The sequence below is a fragment of the Macadamia integrifolia genome, chromosome 11 (assembly GCF_013358625.1).
Source record: "Macadamia integrifolia cultivar HAES 741 chromosome 11, SCU_Mint_v3, whole genome shotgun sequence".
NCBI lineage: Eukaryota > Viridiplantae > Streptophyta > Magnoliopsida > Proteales > Proteaceae > Macadamia > Macadamia integrifolia.
This window is the reverse complement of record NC_056567.1, coordinates 3,952,082-3,974,682: the sequence shown is the minus strand read 5'-3', so window position 1 is coordinate 3,974,682 and position 22,601 is coordinate 3,952,082. Positions and strand designations below refer to the sequence as shown.

Sequence of the window (22,601 nt, the reverse complement as noted above, 5' to 3'; positions counted from 1 at the left end):
CTCTCTAGCCTCTGCATCAACCTTATTAAATCCCGCCTCTTCTTTGCTGGAGTTTCTAACCCCATCAAGTATCTTGGTCTGCCTCTCATCTCTACTAGGCTTAATGCGCATCATTGCACCCCTATGTTTGACCTCATAAGAAAAATGCTCTACCTCTAGAAAAGGAAACTCCTATCCTATGCTAGACGTTTGGTACTTGCCAGATCTGTCATTCAATCAATGTACCTTTACTGGTCTGTCATTTTCTCCCTTCCAACTTCTACCTCCAAAGCAATTGAATCCATCATTAGCTGAGCAATCCAAATTCCTCCACCCTCTAAGTTGGGCTGTTGTTTGTCTTCCCAAAGCAGAGGGTGGCCTTGGTCTAAGAGGACAACATTTTGGTTGGTATCCTCAAACTCATCTGTAATATTGCTTCCAAACACAATAGCATCTAGGTCACTTGGGTCTACTCCTCTCTTCTTAGGAATGACTCCATTTGGACTGGCTCCCCATCCTCTGACGTCTCTTGGGTCTAGAGGAAAATTCTTATCCATAAACCTTTGGCCCTTTCTGCTATCTCCTCCACTGTCAAGAATGGATCTCTAGTTCCCTCTGGTTTAATCACTAAGACCCATCAGGTATTCTCCTCTCTATTGTCAGCCCTTGTATTGTCTACTCCTCATGCATACCCAGATCAGCCAAGGTTGCCTCCATCATCTTGAATGGGACCTGATCACCAGCCCCCTCTCCCCCTCTGGTGGATATTTGGGCCGCTTTCCCCCCTCCCTCGGAGCCAAAGAGGCAAAGAGACAAGATCTCCTGGAGCCCATCTTCTAGTGGCCTCTTCTCCTCCGCCTCCACATAAAACTTTATCATATCATCTGCCCCCTTTGTGCCTTGGCGGAAAATCATCTAGTTCAAAGGCCATACCCACAGCTTTACTGCTCAGCGTAAATTTTCTGAATGCCTCCCAACCCAATACTTTCTCATCCACTGTCACATTCTTGTCTCCCCCTCCTTTGTCTCTATTGGAATGGCATCGAAGACACCAACCACCTCTTTTTCTCTTGTCCCTTCTCCATTCAAAAAAGATTCCTCAGTCATTTTTGGCCTCCTAGAAGAAATATCCTCCCATTCAGTAGAGAGTGGATCTAGGTTGCATGACTTTTGCTGCTTCCCCCATTTATGACACCGCTGGAAAGCTAGCCTTTTATGCCACCATCTACCACCTTCGGATGGAGCACAATCTACGTAGCTGGACATCCAAATGTCACTACTATGATCATATTTGGAAAGCCATCTACCATAGTTGTCACGACATTGCCAAGGTGGCGATTCAGTGTCCCGGCGGTTTGGAGTGGGCAAATCGGTGGACCGATTAGGGTCACCCTCATTAATCGACCACCAAAGGTCGTACGGCATTGCCAAATCGTCCCTGGCAACGATTTATGACGTTGTACACATAAATCGGGCGCCATTTTTTTTTAAGTTATCATTTTAATTACAAAATTGATTCTATTTCTAATAATGTTATTGGCATGTGTAAACATAAATCGGTCGCCCCTTTTTTTTTAAGTTATTATTTTAATTACTAAATTGATTCTATTTCTAATAATGTTATTGGCATGTGTAATTGAAATGTACAAATTAATGCTACATGGGATAAAAGTGCCAATTAAGTTGTATCAAAGAGTTACCAAAAAAAAAAGTCTAAAATAAGACCCAAGTACCGGCTCCGACTCTCTTCAAAGTTCAACCCTTCAACCCTAAGTCCCAAAGTGAAGACCGAAGACTCTCTACAACCCTTCAAGCTCCAGCGATAGTTCTGGCCATAGCTCCTCCTGTTCCTGCTCCTGCTCCGGCGTTGCTGCTCTCGTGCTTTGGCGACAATAGGTATGTTCGACCCTTCTTTTCTTCTTCTCTTCTTCTATTCTTCTAAGTTCTAACCTTCTTCTTCCTTTTTCTGGTTTATCGACTCTTCTTCTCTTCTTCTAACCTCCTTCTTCCTTGCCTCTGATATGACGTATTGACTCTTCTTTTCTTCTCCTCTTCTAATCTTCTTTTTCCTTGCCTGTTGCCTCTGGTAGTCTGGTTTGTTCGACTCTTCACCTTTTTTCCCCCCTTTTTCTACTACTACTCAGTCTCTTCTCTTCTTCTATTCTTCTAATCTTCTTCTTCCTCTTCCTTAGTTCACTCACACACACTGGCACTCTGCTATTAATGGGATATTGAACAAGGTTGCTCCTGCCTTGCGAGTAGCTACTGTCCTTGGAAATATATATATGGCCTTTTTCATTGATGGAAATTTTCTAGCAGTCATGATTGTGGTCTTCAATTACCAGATTTTTCATGATTAAGAACCATGTTCTGTATTGTGGATTGTATTAATATTAAGCAAGGTAAGTCTATGTGCTGCTGGTTCCCAATATATTTGTGTTAAATTGTTAATTCGATGGATATTTTCTAGATCTCTTCTGTTGCAACATATTTTAACAATGTTTCCTGTGATATATCATATATGTTGGTTCATATAATTTTTTTTACAAATTTATGATAATGTCTTGTTGGCTATGTTGATTTTTTGACGATTTAATGTTGGTTTTATTTGTTATAGGGTATATATTGTAGGCTTGTAGCATGCTAAATAACTTTAGAAAATAGGGAAAATAAATAAGTAGCATACTAAATAACTTTAGAATATAGGAAAAATAAAAAATGACACATGGGCGATTTGACCGCCATGGCAACGCCATAACGGAGAATCGCCAAATCGATCAGCCACACCTCCACCGCCTTGGATCGATTTGACACTGTGACAACTATGCCATCTACTTCGATGTTAGCTCCAAGCTCGCTTGTCTCAAGCATAGATTGGTTATAAGCTCCCCCAAGGAACAAGCTTATAGTTGTTGCATGGGGTCTCCCTTCATCAATCTTATCTACCCCCACCCCAAGATGACTTGTATCCCCCCTTAGTCCCCCCCCCTTTTTATTTCTTGGGTGGGTTGTCCCATCTTAGCTATCTCTTGCTTTGCTCCCCCCCCCTTTTTCCCTTGTATATGCTCTCCCTATTTTAATGCATTATTTATTCATCCAAAAAAAAAGTACTTACACTCACAAAGGTCCATTGGCAACCGGCATGGTTAGTGGATTTCATATCTTCCGTGATTTGTGTTTGTTTTCAAGTACAAGGCTAGAAAAAAGTGGCTAATGCACTTCATCGGAAGGTGGTTATGATGAATAGCGCACAAAGCACAGGACTTGAACATATCAAGAATGAGTACATAAAAGCCGTTGATTTTCCCAAAGTATATGAAAACTCATAGCAAGGTGGTCGAGATGACAAGTACTCAGCCTATGATGGTTATTTATTTTTTGGGAACGTCTCATTACATCCCAAATACCTCTTTGCGATAACACTTGGTTCGTGAGCTACACATGGTGTAGGAATGGGAGGACATTTTGGCAAGGATAAGACACAATCAATGGAGGCTGATTTATACTATTGGCCTCACTTACAAAGGGATATAGAGCATGTTATCCAACAATGCCGCACTTGTCAACTTGCTAAAGGAGGGAAGAAGAATACAAGGTTATACACCACTACCCATACCCCATGCACCTCGGCTAGACATAAGCATGGACTTTGTCCTTGGCTTACCATCTACACATGAAAAGTATGATCCCATACTTCTTGTTGTGGATCGATTCTCCAAAATGTCATACTTTATTCTGTGTAAGAAGACCGTTGATATCAGTCACATAGCGAAGATATTTTTCAAAGAGATAGTGTGCATCCATGGTTTTCCAGTCTATTATTTCCGATAGGAATGTGAATTTTATGAGCTATTTTTGGAAGACCCTGCGGATGAAGACCAACACAAAGTTGAAGTTCTTAACTGCATTCCATCCTCAAACTGATGGCAGACAGAAGTTGTGATTAGAAGCCTTGCCATTTTACCCTGTTGCCTTGTTCGTGACTATGAGAAGACTTGGCCCTCTGTTTTGACATAGCTGAATTTGCATATAATAGCTCTATCAACCATACCACAAGTCGCACCCCATTTGAAATTGTACTTGGTCTCCAGCCTCAGCAACCAATTGATATGGTTTTAGAGCCACCTAAAGCTCGTGTGAGCATTGAAGTAGATGAGTTTCTACAGCATATCACGGAGGTACACGCTAATGCCTGTTGCCGCATTTCCGTTAGTAATGAAAGCTATCAAGCTACCGCTAATCAGCATCGCCACTATGTGGAACTTAACTAGGAGATATTGTGACGGTTCAGATTCCACCTAGGCGTTTTCCTCCTGGTACCGTGCACAAGCTCCATCCTCGTAATATGGGTCCTTACAAGATCTTGAAGCGTATAGGTCCCAATGTCTACATCTTAGAGTTGCCTCCATCCATGAAGATCAACAATGTGTTAATACTTCAATGTTGCGGATCTTACACTATGTGGGTCATCATTTTGATGAAGGTGATACGGAGCACTCGTTGTAACTTCCCCAATTTGTGACCCCATTGAACAACGTAATTGAAGACGTCCTTGATAATAAGTTCACTACAGTTCGCGGTGGTAAGGATTACTATTCATGTCTCGTCAAACAGAAAGGACGATCCATCAACAATGCTGCTTGGATCCATGCTGACAATTTTCAGCTCATTGACGCAAATCTGTAAGAGTGCTACATGTCGTTCCTCCATTCAAAGACGAATGATTTTAAGAGGGGGGAGCTGATGTACATAGACATTCTGGTCTATAGACTCTATACTACAGAAGAAGGAAGAAGGCCAGCACATCAGCCCAGAACTATTCTGATCCAACCAGCCCACTGCTAGCCTTAGAACTCTCCTACGATTCCTAGTTGTGATCTGGTTTATTGCTTTGTTTAAGTCCTACTCCATGTTGGAGTCTAAGGTTTATTTTTAAAAAGTCCTATTTCAAGTTTGACAATGCTTGTCAAGTAGTTTTTAGTGGATAAGTCATTAATTAGTTAGTAGCTTAAGTCCTAAGCTGAGTAGATTTTTTATTTTAAGTTTGTTTCCTGAGTCCTATTATGTATTAGAGTCATAAACCTCTATAAAAGAGGCATTGCTGTAGCTTTAGACACAATTAGTAATGAAAGAAATTGCAGCTTTGTGCTCTCAAAATTCTGGGAGAGAATTTCTTCAACAGCTGAGATAGTTGTGGGTGAGAGGACCAGGCTGAGATAGCCATCCCACCCACACCTATCCCATCTCATTCACTTCTTCTCTGTTCTGATTTGTGAGAGAATGATCCGAGAGTGTTCTATTATTTGAAGATCAGCAACAACTCTGATTCAAAAACAGTACAAGGACAAAATCGATTTCAGCAAGGAAGCTAGGATTCTGAAGGTTCCATCGATGGCCATATCCCCCAAGTCTGAAGTCTGATCAGCAAACCCTTCTAGGGTTTTATTCCAGCCTCCAAGAGGACCACTCGATCCAAATTTGGTCGCCATCTGAGGTGTTTTGCTGCTGTTCTTTAAGAATCTCCTAGTTTCCTTATTTAAGGACCTGAAACGAAGAAGGTGCAGATCTGCCTAACCAGCCAGAAGATTTCAGAGATATTTTAGGGTTTTCTTCAGCACCCTAACACTCCACTCTATCCAGGTTTGGCCCCATTCTGAGTCTTCAACCTCCAACCACAGGCAGCCTTAGTACTGCCCTGTTTTAGGGTTTGTTTCTAAATGTGGTTTTCAGATTTACCTATCCTAGTGCTTGGTTTAGTTGGAGTGTTGGGGATTATTCTTGGGGATTATTGATCTCTCAATACCCTTACATTAATCTCCCCCATCAAATAATTAAGGCAGGTTTCACAAAGAATGCTGTAAGATTTTTGGGACCAGTCGATTCCCCAATAATATTCTTAATAAAGTTCCCAATCTCTGAAAACTTTGTGACTTTGGCTTTAGGCGTATTACCCCACTAGCCAATAACTCCTTGACCATTTTTTTCAATCTCATTTTTTCTTAAAGGGGGTACTGATAAGGTCTAACAGACGGACGCACTACCATATCTGAGAGGGATCCTATGATCACGGGTTCTCCTCGGGGTTAGGCCACATGGTTCATCAAAAATATCATTAAATTTTTGCAGTAGAGAGGTTATTTGAGGAATTTAGCTAGGCTTGGGAGTAGAGAGAGAAAGTTCACCATGGTAGTTTTGTAGATAGAGAGAGAGAGAGAGAGAGAGTATTTGATCCATTGTCACACCCTTGCTTTTTTCTGACTTGCTTCTCTATTTTAGTCTCATCAAGGAGTTGGTATGCGGGGGACATCATTCCCTGGAGTTGCACCTCCTGGTTAGCCACCTTAAACCTCATGTAGAGTTTGGAAAAATTCCACATAATGGCCCAAGGTGCTAAGCCACTAGGCCCCAAGGAACGTGTCGTAGCCCTCCAAAGGTAACAAGTAGAAGTCAGCCATGATGGCACAGTTTGGACGGACAAAGAGAACCCCTTACACCTTCCGTTGTTTTGAAGCTTGTCTCCATTAGCCACCGCGACCTCAAAACTCCCTTACGCATTTGGCGTGACCCCCATTTTTTTATTTTTTTTTTTTTGCCACTCATTGACTGAGGCTGTTGTGCATACTCCCTAAATCCACAGGAAGAGTGATGTTTTGGCTTACCATTCTTCATGTGACCCACATATTTCAGCGTGTTTGACCCACAAATGGCATGTAAGGTGATTTCAGGAATTTCTTCTTCCTCCTTTGATCGGCTGTCCTCGTCCCCTTCCGGAAAGTCTCCCTTAAGAGGGAAGAGTTTTCTACATCGATGTCCGGGGAAGTGGAAATATTGCATGTTTACATAGAGATCCAATGTCAGATGACAAAAAAAAAATATTAAAATGTAGGTATTGTAAGAAAATGATTAATTCTGGAGGTGCCGCTAGATTGAAGCAACATTTATCTGGTGGGTACAAGGATATTGCCAAATGCCCCCAAGTTCATTATGAAGTGCAAAGAAACATTGGTAGGAGCCTGCAAGTTGGAAGGTTAAAGAGGGTAGAGAAGCAAAAGTTAGATTAAGAATTTAATTAAGCAATCTTAAAGAGACACCCAACAACAGTGAATGTTGACTCTGATAGTAATTATAGGCCAGAAGAAGGTATGACAAAGACAGAGTGGAGAGAGTTGCAACAAGTTAAGGCAAATAGCAGGGTCTCACATCAAGTGGAAAAGGTTAGTCAGGTAGAGATGAAGAGAGGAGCAAGTGGCTCTGATTCGAGAGCAGCTACATCAGATGCATATCCCACAAAGCAAAGGAGGAAGAAGAAGCAGAGGCATGTGGATTTGCCTCTCAAGAGAAGTCAAAGTGTGAGGGGAGCCACACCCCCATCCCCACCCCCTAAGACAACATGATCCTGATGAGGAACTGAGGCAGGATCCTCTGATATATAGACAACAGGATACAAGACACCGAACCATCAAGCAAATATGGGGTACTTGGAAACAACAACTATGGATATGCTCTATCTTTATTGAGGAATAAATGCAGTGGGAATTTGGAAAGGCCAGGTATTACTCGATCGGCAACCAACTACATTGCATTGAAGAGCTTTCAAGATAAGATGGCTGGTTTGAGATCCATGTTTGCTAGTGAGGAGTGGTTTGGATGGAGGTAATCGAGTACGCCAGGTGGTAGGGCAGCAAAGGCCACCATCTCTAGTGAACAATTCTAGCAAGATGTGAAGAAGGCCCTTACATTTGGGCTAGTGGTAACTGTCTTGAGGTTTGTAGACTTGGCGAGGAAGCCTACTTTGCCATATGTGTATGGTGCAATGGAGAAGATGGAGAGGGTGAGAGCATTCATTCCTAGGGGTGCAAAGTCTTACATAAAAATTATTAAGGAGAGACGGGAGAAACAATTAATGCATCCACTGCATAAAGCTGGTGAGTTTTTTAACTTAACTACAATCCAAGTTAAAGTTATTTTACATTCAACGACAAGTTTTTATGGAATTTGTAGCATATTAACTCAATCCTAAGTTTCACTACAAATAAATCTAAGAATGGATGATATATTGCTAGAAGCAGTGGAACTTGTGGTGGCAAAGTTGGTCCTTAACCCTGATCTACAATCAGCATGCAACACTGAGGTGGGTTAATGTTTGAAATATGTAGTCGCCTAAGTCCTAAGGAATGCTCTATTGTATACTAACTTGTATTTATGTTTGAAATATGTAAAAATAAAGGAATTCAGGGATGCTTCTAAGAGTTTTGGCTGTGCAGCGGTAATGGCTGGAACACAAGGTATTGACCCTAGTGAATGGTGGGCCTTCAATGAAAAAGATGCACCTAACTTGAGAAAGATAGCAACCAAGGTACTCTCCCAAACTTGTTCTACATCAGGATGTGAGCGCAATTGGAGTACATTCTCACTGATTCATACCAAGAGGTGAAACCGACTAGGTCACGAAAGCTGCACCAGTTGGTCTTTGCGCATTACAATATAAGATTGAAGATGCAACATATACATCAAGGCATGGAGGGTAACAGTGAACCAATTGAACTTACGTTTTCCAAGAAGACTCAGATGAGGAGGATCCCCTATACCAATGGTGAGGGATCGAGGTGATCAACCTGGGTGTAGGCCCGACCCCGTGGTAGCTAGTCAGATGGGTACTGACGTGGATGATTATATGTCTCAAAAGGGTCGTGTGCTTTCACAAGTACCCAGGCCCTTCAAGTCCCAAGCTACCAGGGCTGATGTGGAGCCTGAAACTGTTTGGTCACGTTCCAATAATGATGATCATGATGATGATGGTACGGGACCTACTGGTGATATGCTAGTAGTGGACCCCTACGGGACCTGCTAATGGTGCTAGTACTGGACCCAGTGGCACTGGTGATGGTGAAGTGATGGTGACGATGAAAGTGATGGGGAGATGCGATAGAGGTCCCATTACATTGAACCGGAGTCAAATCCAGTGCAGTTCACAGAAGAGACTGAGTTCACTCATGCCACATATGACATGGATCACAGTGCACGTGCCCCCACACCCTACAAGAAAGGCTCACATCGCCGATTCATACCTAGTGGAGAAAAGGAGCATTATAGCATGGACTCCATGGACATCTCTATTAGGAGCTTGACTAATACTCTAGGAGGCTTAAGTATGGAGAGTGTTTATAGGGAGCAATTGCATGCACTGTCAGCAATATATGGCACGAGACTATAGTCATTATAGTCAGTTTGGTCAATTTGGACACCCACATGCCACCTCTTTCCCCTCTGTCTCTGAGTATGAGGGTCAATCACACTCCCATATTGGTTCAAATTTTGTGGATAGCATCTTCAGTATTTCATCCCCTAGCCACACAAGCAAGTTCCAGTGCGTCAAGCACCATCTAGTAGCAGTGGATCTCGATACAGTTCATTTAGTTTTAGAGATATCTAGCCAAGGATAGGGTATCTCCAGTGTGTTGCTGATGATGTTTATAGGGTTGTTGTGGCAGACTTTGATTATTACTTCCAGCATACTAGGACATGGCCAACCTTTGTGATTCAATCAGAGCAAAACATGCTTCGACATCAACATCAAAAATATGGTGGTTATGATGATATAACCTGGCACTCATTTCAATACGAAGAGTTTAGGTCTCTAAGATGGAGTCTAATATATCTACATGTGTTGTGTAATATGTAGTTTATGCACCTATGTTGTTTTGTGGTTTATTAAAAAATAAAAATAAAAAAGAGCAACCCAGTGCACAAGGCTCCTACTACTGTAGGGTCTGGGAGGGGCAAGTGTACGCCACCTTACCCCCCTACTTCGCAGAAGAGGTTGTTTCCAAGTTTTGAACCTGTGACCAACATGGCTTATCTTATATTATTTCAAATTTTCAAAGTATGTGAATGTGGCTCATCAGTCATCAATAGTAATTAGAAATGATTTCTTTTATATTCTCATGATTATGTTGTGTCGTGTTGGTTGTCGAATGTGGATTGTGGTATAAAGCATACCAGCCTAGGGTCCAAAGAGTCGAAGACTACTTACATAAGGTACATGATGCAGTTGGGCAATGGGTTTAGAAACAATATTTTTTTATTTGGTTCCTTTTCTTTTTAGACTTAGAAATTAGTTTGTGGTATTTTATTTAGCTTGGATTTTTATTTCAGTTTCTATATACGTTAGTTTCCATTTTTAATTAGTTACCATTGTGATGCTTTGAGTTTTCTTTTATAAGCCATGTAATACACTAGTGACAGACAAACTTTAAGTTTTGAAGAATTGAAAATTTGAATGAATGTTATGGCTGCCGTGAAGCTTGTTCTCCCTCTCTGAAGTTCTCTTCTCAGATTTTTCTCTTCATTTCTTCCTCTTCTTCTTACTTCTCTAATTTTATTCCATATTTTCTACTGCTGTTCTTCTGTGAGCGACAAAGGAGTTGATCGATCTCTCAAGCTAGTGGATGGGTTGGTATGATATTCTAGCCACTGCTTGCCCTGCCATAGGTGACTCAAGCCCTCGAGTTTCTCCTCCCAACTCCTTCCCTGCAGTGAGCTTCTACCCTGCAAATCATCCTGGTTGCTACAGTACCGCTAATTGGTTGGAATCAGTAGAACCTGGAGTTGCAATCATACGCTTGAATTTATAGGCCCAACTAATCCCTGTTGAAGGAGTTCTCCTAATCTGCAGGGTCGCTGGACTTCCGCCCCTGTTTTCTTGGCCGAAGGTTGAAGAAGGTCACAATTTTCCCTTTTAGGTTTTATTTGGTTTTAGTTTCCAGAATTACCCTCATCTCCTGTTTCTATTCCCACTTTCTTTATTTAATCTACCATTCCAATTCTACCCTTTGTCACTAACGTCACATTCCCCTTTCCCTTCTTTTCATGACCTAAAGTTCAAGTAATTTACAGTTATGCCATTATTTGTTAGAAGCTTCCACTTATTTACAGATTAGCCCTTTTCTTTGTTATTTGGTTAAAATTGTGCTATTTATTAATTACGTGGGTCCTAAGCGATCCGATCTGTCTTTGAAACTCGGATCCACATCAAGTGGTATTAGAGCAAATTTCTTGCACTTCTCTAACCATGACAGATCACATCACCAATGCTAAGTTACACAAATTGTATCATGAGGTACTTGAGAACCAACCAAAAACTAATGTCAGAGTTGAGAAGAATGAACCAAAATATCACAAGTTCATGGACGAGACTCAAAGTGCTCTCACTAAGATTCTCGCATTTATGCAAAGGCAATGTAGGACTAGATTTGATAAGTCAAACTAGACCCAAACGGCAGGAAATTTTAAACCAAAGAACCAATAATCACCCAATATTAAGCAGCAACAACAATCCAGAAGTAATCAGTCAACAGTCCTTGAAAACCAGAAATTTCAAACCCAGAAGTCTGGAATTTCGGAAAGCAGAGATTATACCAACAAATAGGACTAACTAGCAATAGGTATATGACAGAACAAGTCATAGTCAGTCACAAAAGATCACAGAAACAGGGAAATCAAACCAGGCCTATCGGTTCTGATTCCAATCCAGAAAAAGTCACTACAGGACAAAAAGATGGAGATTTCTTATATCTCAATAGCCACAGGTCAGAATGACATGATATTTGGATCGAAGGAGGCCCTTAATGGGTGGATGACTCGACCCAACTTGTAGCTCAAACCATGAACCCGAAGTGCTTCAGGTTACAGAAACCGATTGTGAAAAAATAAGATATTCTGGGCAGAATTAAATTTCTAAATACCTGGTCAGTAGAGCAGTAGTAAACCTTGAAATACACTTGAGAATAAGAAAAGAAAACCTGTAGAACCCTCTTGGACTTCACGCCGCAAGGAGTCGCTTTGGATCAGACACCAAACCCTTCTTCCTTGATCAAACACAAAGAACCCTCCATAGAGGCCAGCGGCAGCAACAGCAAGTTTTTTTTCATTCAACAAAATCGTGGGCTATAGTGTGCCCTCTCCTTTATTTATAATAAAGATGGGGGGTAGTGTTTACAAAATAGAAACTTAAAAGCTTCTAATTGTTGACTTACTAAACTACTAACATGTAGTTACTAAAACTAGAAATTGTAAACAACTGAAATTAAAAACTAACAAGGACTGAAATTAGAAACTAATTTAAGACTTGAAAATAGAAACTAAATTAGAACTAATTAAGTAACTAATAACTCCATCAGTAGCCCAAACCGTGGGCCATTAAACCAGACCTGGTCGACCCACTCAGCCACTAGGGTCGACCCTCTTCTTCCCTCTTGAGTAGACCTTCAAATCTGCATAAAAAGGTTTGAAACGAAAGTTGATGAAGGACCATTTGCGCCACCTCCTCAGTTTAATGCCCTACAGATTGAAGATACACCTCACCGAATGCAACGTGATCCTGTTATATCCCAAGATGTTACTCGATAATTTTCTGATAGAGATTATGGCATCAAATTTGAGATTCCAAAGTTCAGTGGTGAAAAGGTACCTGAAGAATTTTTTGACTGGCTTACCAAAATGGAGAGAAATTTTGCATGTAAATCTCTTCCGGACAAGAAGAAGTGTGAACTCATCCTCACCAAGTTTGTTGGGTATGCATGTTCATGGTGGGATGATGTACTGCATGCAAGGTTTGTTAAAAGACTTGGACCCATTACCAATTGGGAGGTTATGAAGCAGATCCTGACTGAAAATTTTGTTCCTTTTAATTATGAGAAGGTGATGTTCCATAAATTGCTTATCTTGCAACAAGGGAACAAGGATGTGGATTCCTACACCCTCAAATTCCACAAACTTTCTTCAAGGTGTCGACTTCAAGAAACAGACCAACAACGGGTGATGCAATATATCAGTGGACTAAGTACTGAGATCCGACTAGAATTGGCTAACAGTGACTTCAGGTCTGTTGATGTGGCAGCGGCTCATGCCAAGACAGCTTAAGAGAATTCTATTTATTAGAAGAGTATGCTCAAGACTCCTTCAATTTATAGACCTCCACCACGTATGGAGGACAATAAGCCTGAAGCTCGCAGATTTGAAGAAAAAATGTCAGAGTTCAATGAAAACAGCGATCAGGTGAAGAACATCAACTGCCATAGTTGTGGCGAGAAGGGTCACTACTCCAACAAATGTCCCAACAAAACTCATTCTGTGAATGTAGAAGAGAAGCAACCGACATAGAATAGTGAAGATGTTTCTGCTTTATATCCTTATCCCCTCAATGAAGATGATGATGATGATGATGATGATGATGATGTAGAAGCTCATTCCATCAATCTTTCATCCTTTTCAAACAGACTAGTTGACAAAACTCCCCTCTTCAGACAAAAGGGTACTCTCCTGCACGGTTCTGATCCTACTGATGTTCATACAATTGTTGCTACCGGGGGTAAAAGCAAACTTTATATCTACTGAATTTGTTCGAGCACACAACCTTCGATAGAAGCTTTTCAAGAAGATTCACGTGCAAGGTTTTGGGCCCACAGCTCGAGAAGAGGTCACTGCAGTTATTTGAGTACACTTACAATTTGGGCCATTATAGTACCATGTAACTTGCTTGGTCACCCCATTGGCGCACTGCGACATTCTTTTAGGGCAACCTTGGTAACGACATGCTAGTATCCTCTATGATCGTGCATGGAACACCATCAAGGTGAAGCAAAGAGGTTGTACGTATTTACTGAGGCCACACGCATTATCAGACATGCCACGTCATCGACTTACTCCTATTCCAATGACACATCAACCTACTCTCCCTCTTCATAGAGTTACGTTCCTATCATTTGCTTCGAGATATGTGCCACCTCATCGGCGAGCAATTTACAATGGTATCTTGAGAGCACAACCTAACTGGACGGAATCAAGTTCTTTTAAGACCGGGAGAACTGATGCAATTGGTCGATGGGTTTAGAAACAATATTTTTGATTTGATTCCTTTCCTTTTTAGACTTAGAAATTAGTTTGTGGTATTTTATTTAGCTTTGATTTTTTATTTTAGTTTCTATATAGGTTAGTTTCCATTTTTAATTAGTTACCATTTCGATGCTTTGAGTGTTCTTTTATAAGCCATGTAATACACTAGTGATAGACATACTTGAAGTTTTGAAGAATTGAAAATTTGAATGAATGTTATGGCTGCCATGAAGCTTGTTCTCCCTCTCTAAAGTTCTCTTCTCAGATTTTTCTCTTCATTTCTTCCTCTACTTACTTCTCTAATTTTATTCCATATTTTCTACTACTGTGCTTCTGCGAGCGACAAAGGAGTTGATCGATCTCTCCCGTTAGTGAATGGGTTGGTCTGATATTCCGACCACCACTTGCCCTTCCATAGGCGACTCAAGCCCTCGAGTTTCTCCTCCCAACTCCTCCCCTATAGTGAGCTTCTACCCTGCAAATCATTATGGTTGCTACAGTACCGCCCAAAACAGGTTCAAGGTTTTATTTTCAACATCTAGAAAGAACAATCAATTGCTAATTGGTTGGAATCAGTAGAACCTGGAGTTGCAATCATACGCTTGAATTTTCAGGCCCAACAGATCCCTGTTGAAGGAGTTCTCCTAATCTGAAGGGTCACTAGACTTCCGCCCCTGTTTTCTTGGCCGAAGGTTGAAGAAGGTCACGATTTTCCATTTTAGGTTTTACTTAGTTAGTTTTAGTTTCCAGAATTACCCTTATCTCTTGTTTCTATTCCCACTTTCTTTATTTAATTTGCCATTCCAATTCTACCCTTTGTCACTAACATTACATTCTCCTTTCCCTTCTTTTCATGACCTAAAGTTCTAGTAATTTATAGTTATGTCATTACTTGTTAGAAACTTCCACTTATTTACAGATTTGCCCTTCTCTTTGTTTTTTGGTTAAAATAGTGTTCTTTATCAATTAATCAATTAAGTGGGTCATAAGCGATCCGATCTTAGTCTTTGGAACCCAGATCCGCATTAGTACGAAGTGTTAGTACCATTTTAGGTTTGACTTAAAAAAAAAAAAACTGAAGTTTCCATTGTGTTTAGAAGGCCTAAAATAAGGTAAATGCCAAGTTTCAGAGGGCTACAAAGGCCATATGCCCACCGAGAACAATCAGCGAGTCAATCGGGGAAAAAATACATGATCTCAACAGATCTGCTTTTCTTGGAATAGGGAGATGGGTGGCGACAGTGAGATCTTAAACCTTGATCTAAATTCTGTTGGCATCAAATCTGAAAAGTTTACAAGACCCGATTGTTAGAATCTGCTATTTAATCTCACTTTTGATTATAGCTTAAAAAATAAGCAGCTAACATTTCATCTAGATTTCTTGGCCTTATTTTAATAAACCTATGTACTCAACCTAAATTTAAGTCTAATCTGATCGTTAGTTCGTGAGATATATAATTTTTCCTATTTGACTATTTCTATCGCCTCTGTCCATATTCTGGACTTTCATTTCTGTATTGTTCCTGGAATGTTTAGTGTTGTTCCAGCACTCATGTTATTCTATTCAGCTCTAGAACTGACCCATATCAAAGACTAGTGAAAAAATGGGTAAAGCTAGAAGAAAGGAAGGGATTTCCAGAACAAAAGTCAGATATTTATTGCATACCAGAGGCAGAATCTGAGATTGAGAGAGAGAGAGAGAGAGAGAGAGAGAGAGAGAGAGAGAGTGAGTGAGCAGTGATGCGAACAAAAATGAGATATTTATTGCATACCAGAGGCAGAAACCGAGAATGAGAGAGAGAGTGAGCAGTGATGCCCAAAGCAGGGAGATGCCATAGAGAAAATCTGAAAATCCCAGACCAAAAGAGAGATGAGAGAGAGGGGGGGAAAGAAACATAAATAGGTTGGTACTGACGGCTGTGGTAACAGGTATAAGAGTCACTTGCTAGAAAAATGTAAAGCACGGATGGCTGTTGTGAATGAAATGTAAATTGGCACCCCCATACATACAGAGAGTACTTCAATGCCAGGACCATCTGTTCAAACAAAGTCCCATCCACCCGGATATCCAAGATGGCCAATTCACCTTTTCCTTGAGAAATAATCTACTTTCTCTGGAAGCATCACTCCAACCGATTAAGAAAAGGAGGGCCCAAATGTTCAGCATTCCAAGCTCTGAAACGGCATTGAACACTGTCCAGGCGATCCTCCAAAAAACTAAACTTCAAATATCATATAACCTTCCAGTCACAGCCAAGTAATTGGGAGGGGAAAGGAATCTTGTATCCACATTCTTAGGCAAAAACATTGACACGACTAACAGTCAATAATGGGACCGCAACAAAGCAGTTAAAGCAGAATCAGGAGTGAGAGTGGAGCACAAATAGCACCCAGACTAGAAGTTTCCTTCTACAAGTATCCTTATCAAAGTCTAAGCATGGAAACCATTAAGACAGAGTCCAAGTGACCCCAGTCAAAAACCAACATTGAAATTTTCAACAAAAAAGAACTATAACTAGAGTCTGCCAAATTCCTATGAGGCAATGACAAATTCAATTAACTTAGCCACAGATGGAGTAAAAGAAGTTCTAAGGGACATAAAAAAGGCTACCTTAAGAAGTACATCTGCACCAACAACGATCCCGGAGACAACAAAAGTGCGTGTTAGACCATCCAACCCACTAGCATAATTCCCTTGAAGTAAAAAGGCCATCAAGCTAATTTCCAAGAATAGCATCCCAGATGTTGTAAACATCGATAAAAGATTCCACGAAAATTCCTTCCCAGAAGTGCACTCCCATGTCTGTGCCAGTAAACAAAAAAAATATATATATATATAAGTTAAAACTCGGTACTGAAAAACCCCACACCCCAAAAAAGACACGAATCTCAGCAGATGTCAAATACCATGTAATCAGAAGCATTAGTTTCCTAGTGCATGTGTACCTAAAGAAATTGATTATCAAGATTCACACAAGTAAAATAGCACCTTACTCATCCAAAAAAAAATAGCATCTGAAATCAGCAGTTTTCTAGTACATCTTAAACGACAAGATCTTCCATATGATATTTATTAAAATCTAACGGCACATGATGTGAACCCAAAATTCGCATCCAATCATAACCCCTCCCCCTCTTTTTTTTTTTTCACTAGAAGAATATTCACAATCAAATCTTAACATAAACGACCTAAGTCCCAGTATGAATTGCTTTATAAATGAATCCTCAGAATTTGCTGAAACCTCAAGATACACAAGTTGAACCTAAGTCCTACCTAATCTTATGACTTCAGTTTCACAAGTTCAAGTAAAAATTCTCCCCCTCACCACCAAGTTGGACAAAATGAGATCTGTGACATTTTAGATACCATTATCCTTTTACTTTAACAAGCACCAAGAACATGAACCTATCCCAATGAATTCCAACTCATCAAAATAATCAGTCCAGCTCCACTAGACACACCCACAACTACCGGAAGCCTCTTCTGAACTGCCTCTCCTCATCCTCTTAGATTAATTTAATGCATCAGTCCCACGTTTAGTACAATATGCAAACTATACACTAATAAATTACGTATTTATAGTAATAAGACGAAGGAGGGGAGAACTGTTTCTACATCCCCATCATTTCTTTCCCTTCTGGGACAAAATGATATGTTCATCTGTATGACACCCCACCCCCACCCACCCGCAAGAAAAAAAACCACAAGCTGCAACTACTTTGAAATATTTCAAATTCTACACTCAAATTTCCCAGAAAATTATTCACAAAGTAGCAGAGGTTCTGGGATAAAGACCTAGATCTGTTAACAGGAAATTAAGTAAAATGGCTAAGAAATTATAAACCTAACCACAACGAAGCTGGAGAAACACAATTAAATCAAATTTCACACGCAATTATAATTCTTTTGATCGGCACAAGAAAATAATTTATTTTTATTAAAACAAATACATAGAAGAAATGTCACGCACCTGCAGGGAGCACCAAGCAAGATTGAGAACACTAACGAGCCATAGTAGCCCGTAATATGCAATCATGATGTAGGACCTGCCATGAGAGAGCTTCGTGAAGCTCTTCTTGGCCTGCAACGAGAGGTACACAACAAAGAGAACCGGAGGAACAATCAACGAAACATTGTACCACACGCCATGGCAATCAGACAGCCAACCGGACAATCTCCGACTGTCATCGCCTCTTTCAATGAAAGGATCCGATATTCCAGAGAAAGGAAGTGGAACCTCTGCGAATTTTTTCATAGCTTTCATTTTCTTCTACCGATAGCAAGATGCATCACGGAAACCCAAACCCAAAGCCTGCTTCGTTTGAATCTGCAGATGAATTTTCAAACCCTAGAAACCAGAGCTCAATGACAGCGGAGCCCCTTGGAAAGTCAAACCTTGTGAAGATATAAATAGATGTGTAGAAGAAGTTTTTGATTGTCGTTTTTCTGTCCTCACTCGTCGAGAGGATCTTCTAAGAGGAAGCCTTCGGACCTGGAATTAACTCTTCAAGCAATTAAAATCCTAATTCTCAAAATCTCAACGAAACTGTAGCAGTAGGCGGTAGTCACGATACCGGTAGAAGACGGGACTTGGACTTCGGACTACAGACAAACCGTAAATTCCATAGAGCATTCTGTGGCGGGCAGCATTAAGCCACGTTGCAGACCCAATGCTGTCCAGAGGGTATATCCATGGGTTGAAATCGTCTGCAATTCCGATCTCGTACAATTCCGTGCAATACCACCTTCAAGCGGTGACACGTGTATTGATACCAATACAGTGGTCCAGATCTGGTACAACTAATAAAACATTAAATCAGTGAAGAGGCATTTAAATCAGATCTAGACCATTGCATTGGTATCAATACACGTGTCACCTCCTGAATGTGGTATTTCACGGAATTGTACAAGATCGGAATTGCAGACGATTTTTTTCCGTATATCCATCGATCTATCTATCTATGTGTTAATGTTTTTACGGCAAACTTTACCTCCGACCCAAATGCCCCTCATTTGCAAATTAAATCACGAATGATTTTTTGTTTTAAATGGTAAAAACATTATTTCGAACACAGAGCCTCTCTCTTGGTTGATTTCTATTTGTATTTATTTGACCTATTTCTATTTTTTCAAGTGTTTGGTATAATTTATAGCACTTATTTTTATTTATAATAAATTAGAATAAATCACAAATCATAAATTACTCTCAAACTATTTATCCACAAATCATTTATGTTGATTTTTACGCTACCTTAAATGAACACATGTGCTAAACTATTCAAAATCAAAGGTAAATAGGTAACTTCAGAATATTTTATACTTTTCCAATAAAAAACCTCAAATCCTATCATCTCTCTCACTCAAAGCTCAAAGTTGAAGGTGAAAAACCTTAAACCTATTTTTTCATTATATAATCTATTTTATAAATAGTAACCAAACGAATACTATTTGTGGTCCATAATTTATTGTCACAAATAATTTCTAAAAAATAATTAATAAGTACAAATAGAAATCATACCAAAGAGAGTCTGAATAAGGTAACATGAACTCTCTCTCAGTTTTTTAAACTAACCAAATTGCCCCCCATTTATTAATTTATTTACTAATATTGTTAATTCTTAAAAGGGGGCAAACTGTTATTTCAAACACTGACAGAATAACGTAACACCAACTCTCTCTCTCCTTCAGCAAATTCCCAATTTTTCAAACTGATCAAATTGCCCCCCATTTGCCAATTATTTACTAATACTGTTAATTTTGAAAAGGGGCAAACTATTATTTCAAACACCAACTAACATCACTTCTATCCTCTCTCGCCTTCTGTAACTTTCCAAATTAACCAAATACTGCACAATTGCTAATACACTTACCAATCTCTCTCATTCACTCCCCTCCTAAAGTCACGACTACTCACAAACTCGCCTACTTCAAAATACTTTCTTACCTACACACCCCTAACCTCCAAACAAAATATGCGCGCGAACAATTGAAACCTCCCTAGATGAGGCGCTTGGTCCTAAAAGGCACGTCTAATCACTACAACGTTCACCTAGGACGAATGCATATATTCCATCTCACCAAAAGGGATTCAAGGTTGGCACATCTTGCTTACTATTGGGAATCCAAAAAGGCATTCAAGTTTGGGGACGATCAGGTTTGTTTACAAAGTTTCTCCAATCTCATTTACTTGGTATGTATTCAACCCCTCTTCATCACTATCTCTTAACTTTGTTTCATGATGTTAGGTTGAACAAAGCAAAAGTGTTTCATATACGTTAATCAAAGGTGAAACGAATAGGTATTGAGAGAAAGAATCATTATTCTTTCTCTTTCCCAACATTCCTTAAAAAAAATTGAATTATCTTGTTCTCCATCCCAAACTCCATCATATCTGGTGCAACAGGGATTCCCATGTTGGTCTTAGACCATGATATCTTTTGGCTATTATGTATTGTCATCGCATCAGAATATGGTTGGGAAACAAAAGCTGTAATGGTTATGCTTCCAAGTACATTAGTCTTTAAAACCTACAAGAACACTAAAAACAAAAGAGTTTCCCCCAAATAGCTAACAATTTTGGGACTAACAGGTTTTTGCAGTTGAGACTAAACCATTACTACCCTAATATGTTCTATTCTCTAATCCTCCTACCCTCTCTCTAAGATCCTCCACTTCATTCAGTTATGTTGCAGGAGATAAATGGCTTATTCAGTTCTCCTTGGAACATGTAGAACAAAAAACAGAGCAAACTTGATTTAATTGATCTTTTAATTAGTAAGTTATTCAATTTCCTCTTTTACATTGGCGGAGTTGAATTTGAGAGGTTCCTACTGATCGGTTGTTAAATAGATGTGTATATTACTGTAACCTTTGAATACAAAATTAGGACATAGTTATCACTTTTTTTTCCCCTCGGAATCATTGTGAGTGAAGGAAAAAGATGTAAAAATTAACACCAAATTTTTGAGTCATTGAGTGCATATAGTTTTTTGAGTGGTTTTCATATGGGCATGCTTTAAAATATGATACAATAGCTGCACTTTATTTTGGCCGCAAATCGCTTTTCTTTTGCACTACTGCTTATTTAAAATAAGAAATAGTTTTGGTGTTCCAAAGATTTTATTTGATAATGACTGCATTGTGCCCAACTGATCTTTGGTCATGGCTATAGTATGAATTATTAAGCTAAACAGTTTGCCCATCTGGATTGAATTGTATTTACTCCTTCTAGATTCCCCCTTGTTGGGCCTTGTTCAAAGACCTATTGATGGACTACTTTTTATTATTCATATCCTAATGCAGTCAAATAGGTTGTATTATTGAAGGCACTTGATTTGATTGGTTTTTCATGGAATCCAATTGCCTGATGTAATGTTGTTCGCCTGAATTTGAGCATGGCTGGATTTTATAAGTAAACATCATTATGGTTGCATTTTCATACACTTCACCATAGTAATTGATGAATTAATGGTGTTAGGAAAAAGTTTTGTAATAGCTAAATACATGGCCCTTTTCTGTTTTCAGTTGCTAACAAGTTTTCTTGGTACTTCAAAATCCTTTGTGTTACACCCATGCCCTGACTCGGTCTAATTTGAATTGTTGTGATAGGTCTTGGACCGGAGATCGGAAGCATGGTCGGGTTTTGGCTTACAACCGCCCATTGCTAAAGGGGGAGAGATGACCCCAAGTATTCGTGCATCACGTGCCAGTCTAATTGGAGGGGATTCATACCTTCCGATCCCAGATGGTAAGTGACCTGACTCCTCACACATAAGTATAGGCACGTATCAAAGTTGCCGAAAGGCCTTGAGCATGTCCCAGGGCAATCACCCGTGCAAGACTAGCCATGGGACAGCAAGCTGTCTTAACCATCGGAAATATGCCACCGGATCCACTGGGCCTGAATCCGGTGGGCTGTTTTCGGTGAACATACAGATTATTGTCATGGTGTTGATGCCCGTGGGTCCCGCCACTCGCGTCGTAAATAGTCTCAGATGATCCCAAATCATCCCCCACACTTTACTCGTGACATGAACACATTTTGAACCTAAGTGGATAGGTTCTCGGGCTTCAAAAGTTATAATAACCCGATAGGTCCGAATATGGTCCAACCAAATAGACCCTAAGGTCCATTTTAACATATAAGTTCGAAACGAGGAAATGAATTTCCTCATTTCAATTGTGTCAAACATAAGGAGAAAAAAAGGAGAAGAAGGCTTACCTTAGTGTCGGCTACCGCCAAGTTGCCGAAATCACTGTCGGAGGTAAGTACACTCACTTCCACCACTCTCTCTCTTCATTTCAACCTATAAAAAGCTAGGTATGGATAGAATCTTAGGGTACAAACCATGTTAAGGTCGTAGAATGCATGTTTTACCCTGTTGGTGTTGTTGCCGAGCTCGAACCAAGCCTGGTAAGCTCTGGTAACATTTATTACCAAAAGACCAATGTTTGAGATTTAAAATGTAACCGCAAGCGTACGGATCAGTGTAGCTACGGGTCGAACACAGGGAGAGCAGCCACTTTATTTTTTATTTCTTTTAATAATGCGAACGTGAACCGATTAATGGTTGTGATCTAATTCTAATTACCGTCCTAAACATATGTATCTAAAATAACGTCCTAACCATTCGTCATCTAAGAATTTAAAGACACAAGCCACGCAATTAAAATTAAATAAATAAATAATTGAAAATAAACAACCCACGCAATTAAAATTAAATAAATA

The 22,601-nt window shown here is 39.9% G+C and overlaps 1 protein-coding gene across 1 annotated transcript in view; it reads right to left on the bottom strand.

Annotated features, from left to right (window-relative positions):
- LOC122093802 (protein CANDIDATE G-PROTEIN COUPLED RECEPTOR 2-like) overlaps positions 1-18,534 on the bottom strand; it is a 30,235-nt gene extending 11,701 nt beyond the window's left edge. The window contains exons 1-2 of the mRNA XM_042664287.1: positions 17,844-18,534; positions 16,484-16,675 (exon numbers count right to left, since the gene is read on the bottom strand). Of these exons, the coding sequence (XP_042520221.1) occupies positions 16,484-16,675; positions 17,844-18,137 (486 nt within the window). The 5' untranslated portion in view covers positions 18,138-18,534. The remainder of the gene's footprint in view (positions 1-16,483; positions 16,676-17,843) is intronic.
- Between the last annotated feature and the right edge of the window lie 4,067 nt (positions 18,535-22,601).